This window comes from Serinus canaria, chromosome 9 (genome assembly GCF_022539315.1).
Source record: "Serinus canaria isolate serCan28SL12 chromosome 9, serCan2020, whole genome shotgun sequence".
Taxonomy (NCBI): domain Eukaryota; kingdom Metazoa; phylum Chordata; class Aves; order Passeriformes; family Fringillidae; genus Serinus; species Serinus canaria.
In genome coordinates this window covers 21,298,451-21,318,108 of record NC_066323.1, presented here as the reverse complement: position 1 = coordinate 21,318,108, position 19,658 = coordinate 21,298,451, and the positions used below count along the sequence as shown (strand labels likewise).

The window sequence follows — 19,658 nt, the reverse complement described above, 5'->3', positions numbered from 1 at the left end:
CTTCACAGTTACTCCCCTGAAGGTTAAGTGGAAAGAATCTGTATACATTATCATCATTTCAGTGGTCAGTTACATTTGACTCCTAATCAATATTGTTTCTTTTGCTAGCTTTAATGTAGGTACCTTGATATCCTGCACTGTTTTGTGTTATGCTGTAATCTACTAGTAGCTTTTAGTACCAAGAATTGCTCCCAGACAAAAGTTGCCAGGACATAGGGGTCCCACTGGCCTTGAGCTCCCCTGGACTGCCTCTCATCTGTACCTGAAACACTGGGGCTGTGAGCTTTCCTCCTATGGAGAAGAATATTCCTTTTTTCCCCCAGGAGTCCATGGCCAAAATTTGGATTGCACCTCTAAAATTCAGTATATCCAATAAAAGCTGCCAGGACAGACAAGTCTGGCTGGCATTGGCCTCCCCTTGGCCACCTTTCAAGTGCACCTGAAACACTGGTGCTGTGTGCTTTCCTTACCATGGAAATGCACTGTCATTCTCATCTAGGAGTCCATGGCAGAAATTCTGAATGCCCCTGTACATCCAAGAATTTCTCCCAGACAAAAGCTGCTGGCACAGATGGGTCTGCCTGGACCTTTCCTCCCCTGTGTCACCTCTGACCTGCACCTAAAGTACTGAGCCTGTGTGCTTTCCTTCCTGTAATTAACTGTAATTCCCAGCCAGGAGCCCATGCTGGAAATTTGATTTGCATCTCCACAAGTGCAGTGTGCTGGAGTGCTTCTGTGCAGATACACTGTTCTGCACCACAGTAAATTGACATTTCAGACTGCAGGTGTGTGATGCTACTTAAGACTGAGAATTCACCTGTAGAGCACCACAGTTTAAAGGCTGCAAGAGGAGAGTGACTGCCACAATTGCCTTCCAAATTCTGGTTATCAGCCATAAGGGGGAAGGTCAGTGAACACTGTCTGTGCTGGCACAGCTTCCCAAGACTTATGCTGAAATAATTCTGTTTAGCTTTAGACTCTGAGATTCAGCAAATATTGTAGTAGAAAGCTGAGAAGAAAACTACAATATTGCACTAGTGTGTTTGGCATGGCTTACATGAGGCAAGGGGAAGGTGCAGACCAGCACTGGTTCAGCAAGCTGGTGCTGTCTCAACATTTAGCTTACATCCTGTGAAAAGCAGCCACACTCTGGAGTCGTGAGTTTTCCTGCTCAGCCTCATGTACCATCACATTCTTTCACTCTCCAAAACCCAGCTTCAAAACTTAACATGTCCAGCACTGGTTCTCCTACTGTAGGTCCTAAAACAAAAAGTAAGCACTGGCCTTCCCTTTCTCCTTGCAGCCTCACAGAGTCCAGTTACAAAACTAAGAATGTTCAGCAATTTGTACCCCAGAAAAGGTCCTAGAGGAGAAAGAGGTTGTGCTGGAATTTGCTTTTCTTTTGCAACCTCTAAACTGCCCAGCCAACAGTGAGACGATTCCTTCCCAGCTATATGCAGGATGACATTCTTTCAGTCTCGAAGATTCAGGATCCCCAACAGAACCCCTACACCAGCTGCTCCCACACTAAAAGTGCCAGGACAGAGAGGGCGTGAGTTTTACCTGGGCGCTGTCAGCGCTCATAAAACACACCACACGATGGCGGTGTGTACTTGCAAAAGAAGGAAATTCACCTTTTCTACCTCTAAACCACCCGAAATGCAGATCCAAGTTCAAAACCTCACTGCTCTCAAATAATCTGTGTCAGGACAGAAAGATTTCACTGACCTTCCCCTTCCAAGAACAAACTCCTATTTGCACCACACTCAAAGCCAACTCCTCTGTGCTAATAATTTTTTTCTCTCTCCTGGAATCTGGCTACAAACTTGAAAACCACGGGCAAAAGTGTAGCTCACAAAAGTGCCAGCTGAGAAAGCTGCTGCTGGTCAGAACTGCCAGTGCACCCACACACCCTGCTGTCAGTCAGCACTTTCCTCCTCAGCTCTGTGTACCGTTGGCATCCTTCAGGCTCTCAGAGTCAGGAGCCAAACAGAAGGCACAAGTAGATGCACTTAGCTGAGAAAATAAAATGGATTTGGATCTGATAAAACCCCCTGGGTATGAATATTAAATATGCACATGTATGAAGTCATGGTTCATGTATGTAAGCTGGTGTGTGAAGAGGCAAAGGAGCAGTGGTCACTCAGTGCAATGATTGATAACGCCAAATTTTATGGTTTCTCTGAGTTTTCTACTCACTTTGAGGGCTGTGAACTGCTGCTGCTCTTAGGATGTTAAGACCAGTTTTGTGTCCTGGCTTTGCCTTGGACATTTATTATGTGTTTTTAAAAGAATTTGGGCTCTGATGTAATGATGTGTATATGGACACCGAGAAGGTGGGGCTGGGGGAAGAAACGCTCAAGTCAGCAAAAGATGAAATGGAGACGAACTGAGTAGAAACTCCTTGAGTTTGGGAATCTGAAGAATTAAAGGTCAAGAATGGTCTTCCAAAGAACTTCAAGCAGGTATGTGGGGAGGATGAGCAGTACCAGAACTGTTGATTAAAGACTTTTCTGTTGTTTATTCCCCTAATTTGCCCATAGAAATCCAATATTTACAGCTCCCCTCCTGCTTCCAAACCTAAACCACTCCACTTTGCACCTTATCAGTTTGTAATTGCTGTTCCCTGTTTAGCAGTTAGTGAATGGAAAACTGGCATGTTGTGACTGTTGTTGTGCCATCAGGATTGTAAAGATCAGGAGAACATTGAGGTTCTTGCTGCCTCTCACTGTGCCTTGACTGACTGATGGATTTTTACGATTCTTGATTTTCCCTTTTCCTGGTGTACTGTCCCTCCCCATCCCAGAGACTGGCCACCTGACACCAATGAGAATTTCACCACAGGGAGGGTCACTGCCATCCAGGACTGTCTGAAACTCAAAGGTTTATTGCACGTGCTGCAGCTGAATGGAGGGCAGGGGGTGTTTGGGATGAAAACAGGGCAGAAAAGGCTCGCCTGAGGCATTAGTTGTCCTGCTCTGTTTCCTGTGGGATACTCTTTTCACAAGGAAGGCTGGCCTAAGGGGCAGGAGAGATGCTGAATAAGGTTAAAAAAAAAAACAAACCAAGTCCTAAAAACAAGGATTCAAATGAAAGTTAAAAGCTTGAAAGTTTTTCTAAATAAATACAATATTTGACTAAAAATATCGACTAAAAATTAAGAATAACAACATAACATTGAGGTGGCTATCTGGTGTTAGGATATTGGGGGATGGGGGAGGAAGAGGAGGTGAACACAGACAATAAATGGTGATGAGAAAATCTGGATGTTTCCAGCAAAACCCAGAGGTAACAGCAGCCCCAGCAATGCCTGGGGGCAAAGGGAATGTCTGGCCCTTGGGACCAGGTGTTCAGGAATCCTCATGACCAGTCTGACAAGTGACTTGGAGATCTGAATTTGAAGGAAAGGAGAAGGAATTGGTAATTGTGAGGTTTTGGCTGCCAGGTCTGTTTTTTCTGTGACAGAAGGGTGCTTCACTTCACTCCTTGAATGCTCTGCAGAGGAGAAAGAGGAGCAGACAGAGCTTAAACTTGTTGTCACCCCAGCCAGGTTTTGGTCAGTGGGGTTCCCAAAGGCTGGGTGTGCTTCCCAGCTTTCCTATTCCTTTGCTCTGTGGAAAACAAGGAGGGGGGAATCCTACCAAAAGCTTGTTAAAAAACTTATTTACATTACAAGCTGAAAAGCTCTTTAACATATTTATGTGAAAAAACATAACATTTTAAGGCCAATGGGAATTCTGTCCCAAAGCTACAGGAAAACATGCTTTTCCAAAAAAAGGAGCACTTCAGGTGTACTAAGGAAGGAATAGAACTTCAGGTGGTCACAGAGTGTGAGATATGGTGCAATGTGGAAAATTCTCCTGAATTTTACCGAGGAGTTCATCTTCAAAGCAAGTTCCACCTAATTTGAGGTGGTTCAGGCGAGGCAGTACTTGCAACAGAGCGATAACAGTACCAAGGGAGACCAAATCGTAGAGGTCAAGGCACAGGGTCTCCAGGTGCTCCAGTGTGACAATAGCAACCAGCCCCCTGTTTGTCAGGAAGTAGGCATTGCTGATTTCCAGGTAGCGGAGCTGCTTCATGTGGCGCCCGATGAATACCATGGCAGCATCACCGATGATGCAGTGCCGTAGAATCAGACGCTCAAGCTCTTGCAGGTGCGGAGCTGCCGCTTGGATCCCCATATCAGTGACGCGGTAGGTGCCACAAAGGCTCAGCGTCTTCAAGTGGTTCTGGGAGGAAATGTCAAGAAGATGATGGTCAGAAAAGGTGGGAATGCTGTGGATAGCGAGGTGTTGTACCTGTGGCGGTGGCACCGAAGGGGAGACGCAGAACCAGGCATCGGGGATGTCGCAGAGGCTCAGCTCCAGGGTGGTGACAGAGGCGGGCATGCTCTCGTACGGGATATGGCGGAGGTCAGTCTCGGTCAGGCACAGCCGATGGAGCTGGGGGCAGCGCTTCCGAAGGGCAGCCAGCAGTGCCGGTGAGAGGAGCCGCTGCTTGCCGCCGGAGCGAGGCACGCCCCGCATCCGCAGCGTGCACAGGCTGTCGGGGAGGCGGTGCCGCACCAGGTGCCACAGCGTGCGGCGGGTGATCTGGGGGTGAAAGGGCCCGGTTCCAGGGACGGCGTGGGGAAGGGGACCCCTGCCGCAGTGGGGCGGTTCCCTCCCGTCCCCTCAGCTTCTGCCCGCAGCGGGGAGATCTCAGCCCCCCAGTCTCAATCTCTGTGCACGGCGGGGTGATGTCGCCTCCCACCATCCCTCCCGCCCACAGCGGAACTCTCTCCGCCCCCGGCCCGCGGTGCGGACGGGCGGCCCGTACCCGGTGAGGGCTCAAATCCACATGTGTCCAGACCGCTCGGTCCTGCGCCAGCTGCTGCCACCGCCGGCACACCCTGCGGGGAGGCGATCGGCCGTCAGCGCCGCGCCGGGGAAGCGGCAGGCGGCCGCTCCCGCCCGGGGAGACCCTACCTGGCCGCTCGCAGCCGGTCCCGCAGCGGCAGCAGCGCCAAGACCTGCACCAGCACCGAGTCGGGCAGAGGCGGCCGCGCCGCCATCGCGGCCGTTACTACAACAAACCCCTCAGCCCCGGCCCGCCCCGGCGGCACGGCCAGGGCGCGGCCTCGGAGCTACCGCTAGGCCCCGGCAGCTCCGCTGGGCTCGGGACCTCCCTGTTTAACTCCCTTCCTTACCGACAGCCCCCTCCGGGTGCCTCCCCGCTCCTCCGCGTTCAGCCCCGGTGTCTCGTCCAGTCTCGCCCGTCCTACGGTGCCTCTTGTTCCCGTGTCCCCTGCTCAGTGCCTCTTGTCCGGTTACCCCCCACCACCCTACCCCCGGTGCCTCTTCTTTCCCGGTACTGCCCTTCTTGGTGTCTCTTGGAGGAGAAGTGGCTTAGCACTGACCACTCCTGGCCCAGTCACTCTCCCTGACATGTTGTTTCTAACACCCTTCTAATGTTCACATGGCACCGGCTCACATAATTTCCTCTCTGAATGCTCAGCAGGCAGGTGTTTATTTATTTATCTTTAGTACTAGTACTATTTTTCATTAGTATTATATATATCATTACTGTTTTTCATTAGTACTATACTTACCTATTTCTAAAGCTATCCACCTGGCGAGGTTTTTTTTCTTTTTTATTCAGCATTAAGCAACTAGTTAACCATATATCAGCCATTACATTGTATAAAAAGTTATTTATGTCAGGTTATTAGGTATAAAAGTTATGATTCGGGTTATATAGCTATAAAAAGCTATGATTCAGGTTAGGTAGGTATCAGGTTATTTAGATATATGAAAAGTCACTATTTAGGTTGTATTGGTACCAGATTATATAGATATATCAGCTTAAATTGATATCTTAAACCTTAAGTTATATAAGCACTTTGTTACTTTGGTGTAAGTTATATAGTCTATGTAACTAATAGTAGTTATATAGTCTATATTTCCTTAGAACTCAGGATCAGGATTTACAGGATTTACAGCTCTGCCACATTTTCTTCCCTTCAAATGTTTTATACTCAAATTTTCAATAGCAGAATGATTGCTGTGTCTTGTTCTCCAGGGAGAAATAGGAAGGTGACAACATTAAATACCCAACAGCTCCATTTCTGCAGCTTTTTGGCTGGGCACTGCAGCAGAAATGTAGCAGCAATGCCCTTCTGCTCCCTGATTTTCATGGGACTTTGAGCTCCTGCTCACATACAGCCTTTGGCAAAGAATGGGGCCCACCCAGCAGGGCTGGGTCTGCAGCCAGTGCCCTGGTATGGGGTGTGTGGGGTCATTCCTTCTCTTCCTGGGGTGTTCACTGACTGATTCCTCCTGGCCTCCTTTAATGCTCCGTGGGCTCTCCAGCTGAGAGGAGAAATCTGCTCCCTGAGCACCCTTAGTAACAGAAATAGAAAGCTTTTCTCAGTCCCTCTTACTTTAGGCTCTCAACTAAGCATGGCTCTGTGATTTCAGCAGCAGTGCTTCCGCAAGGACACAGTCCTTGGGGAGGCTCCCACATTTCATCACTCTCCCACTGGCTGCCCCACAGGATCAGTTAGACATGAAACACTAAGTTTTGCAAAGTATAGAAATGGGACATCCTCAAGTCCTCATTCCCTGGATTTCCACTGCTTTTGAGATATCAAAGATATGAAATATAAGGTTTAGAAACCAAACCAAGAAAATTAGTCCTAGTTGTCTATAGAATGGCTGAGACACCAGGAGATGATGCTGCAGCCTCAGGGACCTCAACAAGCTGGAGAAATGGGCTGATGGAACCTCCTGAAGTTCAACCAAGGGCCGAGCAGAGTCCTCCTGCTGGGGAGATGCAGCCCCAGGCCCCAGCACACGCCATGGAGAGCAGCTCTGCAGAGCAGGTCCTGTGGTGGGTGTGACTGGCACAGCCCCAGCCCAGCAGGGACCGCCTGGCAGGGATCTGGGCAAACCCTGAGGTGTGCAGCCCACTGCCAGGTGAGCTTTGTGCCACAGGATCTGTCTCTGTGGATGGGGGAGCTCCTGGCTGTGCCCCTCAGAACCCTGTGATGTCACCAGAGTCAGGATCACTCACCTGCAGGGGGTAACTATAAACACCAGTGCTGGGCAGTGCCAGAGCACTCAGGCTGTGACCCACAGCAGCCGAGGAGCTTCTGAGTGCTGCCAGAGACCGAGGAACCTCTGGATGACAGCAGTGACTGAGGAGCCTCCGAGTGCCACGAGAGGCTGAGGAGCCTCTGAGTGCCTCAAGTGCAAGCCAAGCCTTTGAGTCCTGCCAGCGGCTGAGAGAAGTCAAGTCCGGGAGCAGCAATGGCAGAGGTCAGGCAGGAGCCAGCAGCGCCACGAGCCGTCCGGGTCTGCCGCATCTGCGTGGATTTCCTGCAGAGCCCCGCTGCTGCCGTGGAGCCCTGCGGACACGTGTTCTGCCACGCCTGCATCCAGCCCCAGGCTGCCCCCGACGCCGCTGCCACCTGCCCGACCTGCCAAGGGCCCATTGGGGGCATCCGCCTGCTGCAGGGGCAGGACAACCGTGCCGGGGTGGCCCCGCGTCGCCCCCGCCGCCGCCTCCATCCCTTCGTGGTGCGCTGGCGGCAGCGGCAGCAGCAGCAGCAACAGCAGCAGCAGCAGCAGCAGCAACAGGAGTAGGCAGCTCCTGGAGGTGGCCAGCACTGGACATTCTCCGATGGGGACAGGGCACCGAGCCCCCCCGGGCTCCAGCAGCGTGCCCAGAGAGTGTCGGAGGAGCTGGACAGAAACGGGCCAGGGCAGGAAGGTCCATCGTGGCCACCGAGGGAGCGGGAGAGAAGAGCTGGCCTCGGGACCACGTGCACCTCCTCCCCTTGAACCCATTTGATGTGGATCCTCCATGGCCCCTCTGAAATGAAAACCAGGATGCTGAGAAGGGCCTCGCCTGGTTTCTTCTGCTCCTTTGCTCATTACTGCAGGACTGGGGGAGTGGGAGCTGTGGGATAGGCAAGGATACGGCTGTGGGAACTTGGGCAGAGGGTGTGATAAGGCTGAAGAACTGGTAGAGAGGGGTGAATGTGGTTGATGGAATGGGAGAGAGGCCATCCTTGGTTGTTTCTGTGCTGCTTTGCTCATCCTTCAGGGTGTGCAGCTGGGAAAGGGAAAGGGAAAGGGAAAGGGAAAGGGAAGTCCCCTGAGACTCTTCGAGCAGATCCCAAAGGGCCCAGTGCATGCTTTCCTGAGGAACAGGGTGAGAAAAGAGGCAGAGGTTCTAGGGCAGAACCTCCTCTCCTTTCACGCTCCTGCATACCCTTGCACTGTGGAAAGCTGAAATCCTGGGAGATGCTCTCCAGGCTGGCGGAGACGGCTCTGGCACAATCCTCTGCCAAAGGGCTTTTAGCACATTCCCCCCTCCTACAGCAAAGCATAACCTGCACTCGAGCTGTGGCTCTACTGCTGGACAGCATAAGCTTATCCTCCCTGTGAGAGCTGGGTGTCAGCCTGCACTGGAGCCAGGGAAGCTTGAGAGGCTGACACTGTAATGGATCCTTGCCAGCTAATCGGTGTTTATAGGCTTAGATCTGCTGCTTCTTAATTTTATTCCAGCCCCTCGATTGAATTTCTCACATGTAAGTGAGCCCTGCGTGTCCATCCTAGCCATATATAATGGATGGTGGTGGAGGGAAAGAACACAAATGTGGCTGAATGCCAGTAACCGATGCCCAGGCAGCAGCGCAGCAGAACCCTCTGCTGAACATCCCCCGCTGCCAGAACCTGCCCTCAGTGCCCCTGTGCAAGATGTTTCCTTTGTCCCCAGCACCTGGCCTGGGGCCATGACCAGCCTCGGCCATTCTCCATTGGCCCCAAGAGGAGGACAAGGCTTGGAGCCAAGTCACCAAGCCACTATCTCCAGGAACGGCGCCAGTTCCACCCACTGAGCCCTGGTGCTGCCACTCGATGCCCCATCAAATATTAACACAATCTCAATGCCTCTGTGCCCTGCCCCAGCACTGCAGGGCTGCCTGACCACTCCATCCTGCCCCATATTGCTCATTGCTCCCCACACAGGGACTTTGGGGGTGCAGCCACACCACCTCTGGGTGTCCCCTGAGCAGGGCACGACAGGACCCGACCCCCTTCAGCAGCCAGCTCAGCCCCCCCGCAGCAGGTAAGACCCCACTGGGGCTGGGGGAATGGGCACCCCCATCCCCGAGGAACGCCAGTCTGTCACCACAGGGAGCGGGAGGACGGGCTGGGGGCATGAGATGCCCGGAGAAGGGATGGCGGCCATGAGGCAGCCCCGGGCTCGGTCCTTGGCTGCAGGGGGATAGCGGGCAGCAGGGGATTCCTCAGCTCCGTCCTGTCCTCTGAAGGAATCAGATCCCCCATGGCTGTCCCGCGAGGAGGGTTCTCCCTAAGGTCCGGGGTGATGTGTCGGGTCACCCCTCAGCTGGGGGGGCCCTGGAGGTGTTGGGGCCCACCTCCCCTTGCTGCCCTCCCCCAGGAGGAGGCCCGCGCCTCTGCCCCCAGCAGCCGCCCGGCCCGGCAGGGGATGGAGCCCGGCAGGTCGGTGCCGGCGGAGCTGAAGCTCCGAAAGCCCTCGCAGCGGGCCAGGATCCCGGCGCCTTTCCTCGCCCACTCGGTAGGTCGCTGGCTCGGCCCGCGGCCCCCGGCTCGCTCCCTCGGCTGCCGTACCCCTTCGAGCCCCCCATGACTCTGTCCGCACAGGACGGGGCGCCTGGGCCGGCGGGGTCCCCCAGGCCGGACCCCGCGGAGATAGACGCGGAATCCCTGGTGCCCACGCACGATGAGCGGGGCCGGCTCATCCCCGAGTGGAAGCGGCAAGTGATGGTGCGGCGGCTGCGGGCCCGACTGGCGGACGAGGACCCGGCGGGAGGGCAGGTACGAGGGGCACGGGGAGCAGGGAGGGGCGCGGGCTGTCGGAAGTCGCTGACCGCCTCTCTCCGCAGGATGCAGGCTCCTGGAGCTTCTCGCCCTCCCACCAAGCCGTGCTGGGCCCGTTCGGGGAGCTGCTGACCGAGGCAGACCTGCATCAGTTGGAGATGGCAGTGGAGAGCCTGCGGCTGCGGCGGCGTGGCGAGGTGTACCAGGGCGAGCTGCGGCGCCTGGTGCGGGAGCTACGCGCCCTCTTGCCCGCCCCGCTGCTCAGCATCTCCGTCCGCAGCCCCCCGCCTGCTCCGGGGCTGCCCCTGCCCCTCTGGTGCGGCCGCCTGGCCGGCGCCGTCAACAGCCTGGCCGCGCTGCTGGGCAACGCCGAGGGGCTGCAGGGTCCCCGCGGTGCCGTCGCCGCGCCCGCCGCTACCTGCGCTCTCCCTGTGGCCGGCGGGCACCCCCGGGAGCCAGGGGGCAGCCTGGCACAGCGGGAGATCCGGCAGTGCGGAGTTTGTGTCCGCAGCCTGCGCGGCGCCTTCGAGCCCGCCTGGGGGGCCGCGGGGAGCGCGCCCGCCGGGGCCGGCGAGGCGGAGGCGGCCAGCGACTCAGGCATCAGCTGCGAGGAGGCGTTTTCCGACGGCGGCTCCCCGCGGCAGGGGAAGCGGCCGGGGCCAGAGTGGGGCAGCTTGAGGAAGGAACGGATCGTAATGCTCTTCCTGAGCCACTGGAGACGCTCCGCGTACGCGCCCTTACGACCCGCCGCCGAGGACCCTCGGGAGACAGCGGGGAGCGGGGCCCGGGCTGCGGCCCGCCTGGCCCGGCAGAGAGCGGCCATCCAGAAGCTGCTGAGCGGCTGGCGGGACGCCGCCTCCCGCCGCCCCCCCCCGCCGCCCCCCGCCCGCACCCTGCTCTCCCCGGAGCAGTTCGTGTCGGCGGCGGGGGGCGGCCCGGCCGAGTACGAGAGCCTGTCGCTGGAGCTGTTCATGCTGGGCTATTTCCGCATCTTGGAGCAGGACCTGTCCGCCGAGGAGCGCCGAGGCCGCCACCTGCTCTGTTTCGAGGTGTTTGAGCAGCTGGGCCGGCACGGCTGGCGGGCAGTGCGGGCCTTCCATCGCGCCGTCATCGACGAGATCGCGGCCGGGCGGCGCGGCTGGAGCGACAGCTTCGACGACATCAAGGCACGGTACTTCGGGACTTTGCACAGCCCGGCCCAGCGGCCGGGCCAGCCCGCGGAGGAGGGGGACGAGATTTGTCGCTACATCGATCGCAGCTTCGCCTTTTGGAAGGAGAAGGAGGCCGAGATCTTCAGCCTGGAGGAGTGATGCCGAGGGGCTCCGGAGGCCGCGGGCTGCAATAAAAACCTTCTCGGTTCTGTCCCAGCTGAGCGAGGCTTTCCGGGGCGGTGAAGAAAGCTGCTAAGCTGGGCGGGCCGCTTCAGCAGCCCAGCTCCCCCTCTCCCCGGGCGGGTGTTTCAGGCCTCGGCTGCCGCTGCGTGTTTACGGCTGCCGCGGGGTGAGATAAAGACCTATATTTATAGCGGCACCGGCAGTGAGAGCCGGAGGAGCGAGGAGGGGGCATCGCGGGGACCCCCTGCTGCCGATGGGGTGCAGGGAGGGTGCTGTGGGAGCCCGTCCCTCCAGGCTCGGTGCGCAGCCAACCCCTTCGCGAGGGAGAGGCTGTCCTAAAGGCAGCGACCGAGGATGAGCGGCGAGCCCGTGCGGTGCCTTTAAGAGCAGGGAGCAGTGTCCAGGTGCCGCCTAAAAATAGCGAGTGCCCCTCGTCCCGGCTGATCCCGTGTCATGCGGCGTGTCCCTGCCCAGCGCCGGGACCGCGGTCCCTTCCCTCCCGCGGGCCGGCCGGGCTGGGGAGCACTGGTGAGAGCGGGAGCGACCGCGCCGAGAGGGCTCAAATCACCCCGAGAACCGTCCCCAAAAGGCTGGTCGCCGCCCCGGCAGGGCAGCTGCGGCGTGGTGAGGAGAAAACGCGGCCTCCGTGGGAGGGGGGTGTGGGAAGCCCTTGTGCCGCCGCTGCTGTCAGTGACTCGGGCACTGGGAAGGCGGGAGGATGTCGCGGCAGGGCGAGAGGGAGACACCGTCGCCTTTTCCTAGCAGGGACACCCTCGCCTCCCGCTGCTCGGGCACTGCCCGCCTGCCAGGCCCCCTGGCCATCTCCGGCACCATGGTGAGGAACATGGACGACTTTGATTTCTGCCTGCCTTCGCACGCCCAGGGCGTGCTGGAGGGGCTGCAGCAGTTCCGCACCAACCCCAAACTGGCTGACGTGACGCTGGTGGCGGGCGGGCGGGAGTTTCCCTGCCACCGAGGCATCCTGGCCCTCTGCAGCCACTACTTCTATGCCATGTTCTCCGGTGACTTTGCTGAGAGCATCGCAGCACGCGTGGAGCTAAAGGAAGTAGATCCCAGTGCGCTGGAGATGCTGCTTGATTTTGCCTACACGGGAAAGGTCACCATCAACCAGGGCAACGTGGAGGGGCTGATGAGGACCTCCAGCCAGCTCCACTTCCCTGCCATCCAGAAGGTCTGCAGCCGCTACCTCCGGCAGCAGATGGATGCCACCAACTGCCTAGGTATCTGTGAGTTTGGTGAGAGCCACGGCTGCCCTGAGGTCTCCTCCAAGGCCTGGTCTTTCTTGCAGGAGAACTTTGAAGCCGTCTCTCTTCAGGAGGAGTTCCTCCAGCTCTCCAAGGAGAGGCTGGCTGTCTACCTCTCCAATGACCAGCTGCAGGTGCAGGAGGAGCGGAGCCTGGTTGAGGCTGTGCTGCGCTGGGTACGCCACGACCCGGGATCCCGAGCCCAGTTCCTGCCGGAGCTGCTGGAGCTGACCCACCTTGTCTCGTTGCCTGACCAGTACCTGCAGAACCTCCTTGCCACTGAGCCTCTTGTTCGTGACTCAGATGCCAGCAAGGCCCTCGTCGCCCGCTCCCGCACCATGGTGGGTACCCCCTTCCCCTAAATGCCACTTCCTGAGCGGGGAAGGAGGAGCCTCACAGTCCTGTCCTGGCCTCTTCATCAGGGACAGAGTGGCACCGGTGCCCTGAAGAACCCCCCAACCCCACCACAGAAGCTAGAGGAGGTGCTGGTGGTGGTTGGTGGCCGTGTGCTGGAGGATGGTGAGGATGAGGAGAGGGGGCTGGAAATGCCATCTGCTACCAGGAACTTTGCCTTCTACAACCCCAAAAGCAGTAAGTGCCCCCCACTTCCTGCAGCTCCCTCCATGTTAATTAACCCTCTGTCTACCCCAAAGCCACCTCTTGCCAAATCAGTGTCAGTTTAGAGAGACACTGGTTGGGTTGGGATGGACTTGAAACAGGGATGGCTTAAAAAGTGCTATTGCTGGCTGTGGGGTTCATTGGCTCTGCTGGGTTTCAGGGCGATGGATGGCTCTGCCCGACTTCCCTGATTACAACAAGTGGGGCTTTTCCCTGGTGGCTCTGAACAACGATGTGTACGTCACAGGTCAGTGCCAGGGCTGCTGGTGCAAGGTGGGGCTTCAAGGAGCAGGGATGGGGGACAGGGGACAATGATATGAGCATGAGGCACTGGTGTGGGTCCCGAGGCTCCTCTCTGAGCAAAATCCTCTCCTTACTCTCTGCTTGGGCAAATCTGGCCACGGGCAAGGAATATCCAGGGACAGCTGCACTTGGAGAGGGTGGCCCACCTGCCCTGTCTCTCTCTAGGTGGCTCCCGGGGGTCCCAGAATGACACGTGGTCAACGACACAGGCCTGGTGCTTCTGCCCCAGGGATGGGGTCTGGCAGCCCATCGCTTCCATGCTGAGAGCCCGCACAAACCACACCAGCGCTGTCCTCAACGGCGAGATCTATGTGATCGGGGGTAAGGCTGCAAAGACCCCGGGGGTGCTGCTGGGGTGGGGTGCCATGGGTGCCTCAGAGCAACAGGGTGGCTGCAGTGTCCTGTCACCCTGCAGGGACAACAGTGGACGTGGTGGAGGTGGAGCGCTACGACCCGTACAACAAGAGCTGGTGTGCCATCAGCCCAGCCCTCAAGTATGTGAGCAATTTTGCCGCTGCCAGCTGCCTGGGCAAACTCTACCTGGTGGGTTCCTGCGCCGTCAAGTACAACGCGCTCACTCTGCAGTGCTACAACCCCGTTCAAGGTGAGAGCTGACCCCGCTGCCACACCTCACCAGTGCTGTCCCTGGGACAGGGACTGAGGGGGACCCCTAGGCAGGTGACATCCCTGGACTGCCAGGCACGGTCCTGTGGGATGTGAGCAGGTGCTGGCACGGTATGGTGATGGCTCTGGTGGAGCTGTTAGCAGCATGGACCTGAGTCACAGATGTCTGACACAGCCCAGAGCTGAGCTGCAGAGGAGTGGCATCTCTGAGGCATTGGGATGGGGCAGGCTGCCTGCCTTGGAATGAAACTAACACCCTGTGACAATGCCACCTCCTCAAGTAGACCCTTTGCCATCCCACAGCACCACTACAAACCATCTCCCCACCCCACACTATTTTTTATGCAAGACCCTTGACTAGGATGGGGACTGCAGTGCCTGTCTGCCTGTCTGGTCTGCCTCCTCCCTTTCAAATTCCCCCTGAAATAGCCGTGCTTTTTTCAGCAACTGGCAGCTGCATGGAGAGCTGAGGGTGGGGTGCACTGCTAATGACTGCTCTTTGCAGATCTGTGGAGTGTGATCACATCTCCCTTCATCCCCAAGTACCTCTCAGCCCCACGCTGTGCCACTCTGCGCGGGCTCATCTATCTCATCGGGGATAACACCAAGAAGGTCCACGTGTACAACCCAGAGGCCAACATCTGGCAGAAGGTGGGATGTGGGACCAGGCACGATCGGTCTCCCAGGGATATGGGGATGGTGTTCCCAGCTGCTTCCCCTCAGTGCCAGCACCCCCTCTCCCTCCTACCCACTCATCCCTTGGTTCTATTAACACCTGCAGAGCTGAGGATCCTTCCTCCCCTGCTCCCCATCACACATGCACGAGGCACCAGAGACCCCCAAACCCCACAGAAAGAAAAAATGGGATAGGGAGACACATCTGGTGGGTCACTGTCCTCTGTGGTGGGAATAGGAGGTCACCAAGGAGTCCCTGCACATCTCACCTTGTCCCTCACACAGGTGCAGCTCCTACACACCCTGCATGAGAACGGTGGGATGGTGGCACTGGGTGACCGGCTCTTTGTCACCGGTGGCCACTGGAAGGGCATGGATGGGGACTACCGGGTAGAAATGGAGGTGTACGACTGCTCCAAGGACCTCTGGACACGCGAGGGCTCCCTGCCCTCCCTCTGGCTTTTCCATAGCTCCTCCTCCATCTTCATGGACACCTCCAAATGGACAGAACCTTTCCAGGGTGACCATGGGTGGTAGGAGAGCCTCAGTGATGCTTGTCATCCAATGCAGGCATGCTCCCCTTTTTTCTGCTCCTGTTCAGACTGGTGAGTGGGAGGTGGAAAGCCCTGTGCCAGGCTGGCTGGGGCACCAGGAGCATGTTCTCTCCCACCACTGCAGGGAAAGGCTTTTCCTTATAAACACGCTTTGGTTAATGCTCTCTTCTTTTCATTTGTGGGTTTGTGGTTTTTTAGAACTGCATTTCTCGCCCCCCCCTCACCCCCAAACCCTAAATATTTTAGGGTATTTCAAGTCCTCCCAAAGTGTGGTTCAGCCCATCAAAGCCTGACATTGCTGCTTGTGCATAATCCTGGTTTCTCTCCTGGGATACGCAGCATGCACCCCAGGGAAGTGATCCATGGCCATGGTGAAGCAGCTGGCACCGAGGTGAGCCCCCGCTGGTGCGGTGACTCCTGTCCCAGCCCCCCTCCTGTCTCTGGCGGTACCGGTGGCAGAGAGATGGGCGAGCACAAGATGAGGCTTCCCCGCCGGCTGGGCCCACAGCCAGCACCGCTGGACGGCTCAGCTGTTTCCCATCCGCTTGTTCGGTGCTTTGGAAGCGTTACAAGCACGCGGCGCTGAGGAGCCCCGGGCCGGGGTGGGCACCTCCCGCTCCCGGCGCTGCTCCGCTCGGCCCGTGGGAGCTTTTCCCGGCGGGGAGGCCCCGAAGGCAGAGCCCAGCGGCGAGGCGGGCCCGAGGCGGGGCCGGGGCCGCCCTCCGGTAGCGGCGGCGGGATGCGGCTGCTGGAGCTGTGCCTGGCGCTCCTCTACGCCGCCGGCACCGGCACCGGCACCGAACCGCCGAGGGCAGCCCGGGAGCAGCCGCTGGCCCCGGGACGCGGGGACCCCGGGGCGGCCCGCGTGGACCCCCGGCAGGCGTGGATGCTGCTGGCCGGGAGCCCCGGGAGGGGCAGCGGCGATCGGGGCCGCGGCGGCTCCGGGGCTCTCACGGCACTATCGGGCCTCGGCTCTCCGGGAAAAACAACCGCGGGTGCCGCGCAGGCCGGCGGGACCGGGGCTGGCCCGGCCGCCCCCGCCGTGCCCGAGGAGCTGCTGAGGGAGCTGCAGCTCCTGCTCAGAGGTACCGGGGTGGGGGACACAGGGTGGGGGCTGTGGGGACAGCAGGACTGGGCAGCAGAGCCAGGAAAAGTGAAAGTTCCCTTCCTAACGTCAGACTCCGGTGGGGTTCGGGGTCAGGCATGGCAAAGATGTGCAGGACAGCTGGGGAAGGGTGTAAGGAGGAGGAAAGCAGCAAAGGCAGCGCCCAGGCCGTGGCCCAGCGTCGTGTGGAAGCAGCTTTCCATTGCCAAACGCGTGCAGACATCGCTGTGGAGCAGAAGACGTGGCAGGAGCTGGGGCTGTTCTACATTGTGAGTGCCCAGCCTGCCCCTTTTCCCTGTCCGCAGGGGCACCTGCCCTGGCACGGGACTCCTCCTCTAACTCCAGCCATTCCCTATGCCAGCCTGAGAGGGAGGGGATGTTCCACCGCGGCCCGGGGCTGAACCTGACCAGCGGACAGTACACAGCCCCCCTTGCAGGATACTACACCTTCAGCACCACGCTGCACATTGGTGAGCCCTCCGACAGCCCCGCGGCCCTGCCGGGGCAGGCTGGGATGGCCTCACCGCCCGCTCTGTCCCAGCGCGCAGGGAGCCGCGGAGAAAGAGGCAGGGATGCCGAGGGAGCCGCCTGCGGGTGCTGATCTGTGTGCAGTCCTGCTGCCAGCACAACAGGTACGGCAGGGCAAGGACTGGGCCGGGGAGAGGGGGAAGGAGCCCAGCATCGCTGGGAAAGGAGGGCTCTGCTCCCCCCACCACTGCCTTTGCTCTTCTGCAGCCATCTGGAGAGCATATCCCAACTGGAGAGCAGTGGGGACCTTTTCACAATCTCTGTCACAGGCACCCTTTACCTGCAGGTGAGTGGGGCCAGCTCCACTGGGACAGTGCTGGGCAGGAAGGTGCCTTCCACAGGGCTGGGCACCAGCTCTGTGCTCAGGTGACCGCCATCCCCAGAGACAATCAGGGCAGAGCTCTGCTAGGGCAACATGGCACAGACCGTGGCTGGGCTGCCCTAAAGGCTTTGTGCTGCCCTTTTCCCAGAAGGAAGGGCAGGGGCAGCTCCTCATCTCTTGGTTGCTGTGTGCAGGGAGAGCTCTCTCCTTGGCTCTGCCAGGCCATGCCTGGTTCCCAGGGGAGGTGTCCTGGCCCTGCTAACCCCTGTCTCCCCACAGGCTGGGCAGTATGCCTCTGTTTTTGTGGACAACACGGCAGGCTCTCCCCTCACCATTCAAAGTGGCTCCGATTTCAGTGCTATTCTGCTGGGAGTGTGAAGAGGCTGAACCACGCTGAACCTGTGCCAGGAGCAGCCAGACCCTTCCCTCTGCCAGCCACCATCCCCTGCTCAGCACCAAACCTAAGGAAGACCATTTGCTCATGCAGGGAGCTGCAGTCTGGTCCAATACTGCTCGTGCTGAAGATGGACAAAAGATCATGAAGATGATGATGATGATGATGATAGCAATAAAGCAGCCTGAGCAGGACCTTAAGGCATTCACTTTTATCTAAAGGCTAGGCCTAGAAGTTTGTCTTGGAAAACACTGCTGACAGTGGCAGCAGATGGCTGCCTAGGGCTCAGCTCCCACCATGCCTGGTACAAAGCCCCACACATCCATTTTTGCCCTTAGTGGACTTCCCTTTCCTGCCCAAACTTAGCCTCAGCAGCCCAGGCCAGATTAGGCATTGCTTTAGCTCCCTACAGTGAATGAGCAGAGGGTGCTGGCAGGAGCCAACATCCTTCACACCAATCATCAAAGCTAAGTCCCAACAACACCACACGTTGGATTAAAGCAAATTCCTGCCCTGTGGCTTTCCAGAGCAGGCACTCCCTGCCTGTGGCACAGGGCCTGGCTGTGGGCAGCCCAGATAGAGCCCAGCTCTTTGCTCTGGCTGTGATAGCTGCCTGAGCTCAGCAGGGCACAGGCCAGGGCTGCAGCAGCAGCACCAGGAAGGCTGAGCGTTGGATTTCCCAGTAGCACTCAGAACTGGGTGAGTGGTGCCAGCAGCACTGCAAGATAGCCTGAGCTAACAGCCCCACCTTCTCCCAGGGATGTCCCTGCCCTTCTCCACGGGCTGCATCTCCTTGAGGAGCCTGCTGAAGGAGCTGTTAATGCAGCAGTTTATGGGTAGGGGTTGTTGGGTCTGGAAGATGCCTTTCTGAAATTTGCCATCAGGGTTTATTTTGCCACAAACAGAAGCAACTCCATGCTGCTCTGTCTGGGCTCTCCAAATTTGCCTTTCAAGAGTAGAAACAGGAGAGTGCGCTGCTAACAAAGGCATTCCCTCTCAGCTCATCCTGCACTGCAAACTTACATCAAAATACACAGGAATGGCTGGGAGCAGAACAAGCTGGCAGAGGACCAGCACTACCCAAAATCTGTGCCAGAGGGCCACTTCCTTCCTCAGTGCTCTGCAGGAGATGCAGAGAGTCAGGGTGCACCCTCAGACTAAGCCCATGAAGTGTAATTCACTTCTGCTGGAGCAGAAATAGAAGTAAGATGGTCAAGCCACCTGTCCCAAACAGGACAGCCACCGTGTGCTCTAGCCAACAGCCCAGGAGCTGGGACCAAATCCCAAAGTTTCAGGGATACAGAAAACAGAAAGGAGCCAGGGAAGCCTCACAGCCCTGCACAAATTAGCAGGCACCACCCTTGCCCCCCTCCCCGGGGACTAAAGCTGTGCCTCACAGAGCAAGGAGGCAACCACAATGCACACCCCTCAGCCCACCTCCCTCCCTGCCTCCCTCACATACAGGGTGGGAAATTGGAAACTTCAGGGCTTAGGTAGCCCAATCCATTTAGCTTTCATTCTGTCATTTGGTCTTAGGCCAAATTTTCTCTGGAAAACAGCACACTGACTGCAGCAACAGCTGGTAGAGGCACTGAGACAGGATGAGACACCAGACACTAATTAGTACCCAAAACCTGAGATGCCTTCTCCTCAGATAGCACAGACAAGCACAGAGCCTGTCTGCAGCTCAGCTGCCTTTTCACCAAGTCCATTTGGTGAAAACATTTTTCCAAAGAACATAAGGAGCAAACTCCAGCCACTTTTTCCATACCAAGTTTGTGGTAAAACTCCTGGAAGCACAGGACAGGTATGCTGCTGCTCTGCAAGGGGTGCTTTTGTCTCTCAGCTGCAGGCAACCTCAGAGCCCAGGTTCAGAACCAGATTTCCTTTCCAGGGTGAAGGACAGCCCATACCACATCCCAGATTGGTGGCCTGGAGTACCTCAGAGTCTGTATGGTACAGCCTGTCTGAGTCCTGTAACTCCAGACTCTCCCAGGGTCTTGCACAAAGCTCAAGGATGTGGACAGCAGAACTGTCCCATTAAACAGCTGGCAGAGCTCATGCTCCCAGATGCCTCTTTCT

The 19,658-nt window shown here is 57.6% G+C and overlaps 4 protein-coding genes across 9 annotated transcripts; 3 read left to right on the top strand and 1 right to left on the bottom strand.

The window, feature by feature from the left end:
* Window positions 1–2,521: 2,521 nt before the first annotated feature.
* FBXL12 (F-box and leucine rich repeat protein 12) lies at window positions 2,522–5,105 on the bottom strand. The gene is made up of 3 exons (XM_018913207.3): window positions 4,971–5,105; window positions 4,822–4,894; window positions 2,522–4,595 (listed from the first exon to the last, which is right to left on the bottom strand). Exons 1-3 carry the CDS (start codon window positions 5,054–5,056, stop codon window positions 3,822–3,824), a joined length of 933 nt encoding a protein of 310 aa, XP_018768752.1. The 5' UTR covers window positions 5,057–5,105; the 3' UTR covers window positions 2,522–3,821.
* A 2,187-nt stretch (window positions 5,106–7,292) lies between these two features.
* Window positions 7,293–11,221, top strand: ESPNL (espin like). The gene is made up of 4 exons (XM_050978149.1): window positions 7,293–7,591; window positions 9,065–9,117; window positions 9,454–9,888; window positions 9,927–11,221. Exons 1-4 carry the CDS (start codon window positions 7,293–7,295, stop codon window positions 11,162–11,164), a joined length of 2,025 nt encoding a protein of 674 aa, XP_050834106.1. The 3' UTR covers window positions 11,165–11,221.
* An 80-nt stretch (window positions 11,222–11,301) lies between these two features.
* Window positions 11,302–15,391, top strand: KLHL30 (kelch like family member 30). Of its 5 annotated transcripts, none has more exons than XM_050977965.1 (8): window positions 11,302–11,354; window positions 11,951–12,794; window positions 12,876–13,044; window positions 13,232–13,318; window positions 13,540–13,695; window positions 13,790–13,978; window positions 14,504–14,649; window positions 14,959–15,391. In XM_050977965.1, exons 2-8 carry the CDS (start codon window positions 12,021–12,023, stop codon window positions 15,208–15,210), a joined length of 1,773 nt encoding a protein of 590 aa, XP_050833922.1. In that variant the 5' UTR covers window positions 11,302–11,354; window positions 11,951–12,020; the 3' UTR covers window positions 15,211–15,391. The 5 variants fall into 5 exon arrangements, with proteins under 5 accessions (XP_050833922.1, XP_018768704.2, XP_009087544.3 ...); XM_018913159.3 differs by lacking the exon at window positions 11,302–11,354 and having other exon boundaries at window positions 11,680–12,629; window positions 12,711–12,794; XM_018913160.3 differs by lacking the exon at window positions 11,302–11,354 and adding an exon at window positions 11,692–11,812.
* A 121-nt stretch (window positions 15,392–15,512) lies between these two features.
* On the top strand, window positions 15,513–17,770 carry ERFE (erythroferrone). Of its 2 annotated transcripts, XM_050977966.1 has the most exons (6): window positions 15,513–16,312; window positions 16,429–16,601; window positions 16,694–16,802; window positions 16,874–16,964; window positions 17,068–17,146; window positions 17,462–17,770. In XM_050977966.1, the coding sequence occupies exons 1-6, from the start codon at window positions 15,967–15,969 to the stop codon at window positions 17,558–17,560; spliced, it is 897 nt and encodes a 298-aa protein (XP_050833923.1). In that variant the 5' UTR covers window positions 15,513–15,966; the 3' UTR covers window positions 17,561–17,770. The 2 variants fall into 2 exon arrangements, with proteins under 2 accessions (XP_050833923.1, XP_050833924.1); XM_050977967.1 differs by lacking the exon at window positions 16,429–16,601 and having other exon boundaries at window positions 16,638–16,802.
* Window positions 17,771–19,658: the final 1,888 nt, after the last annotated feature.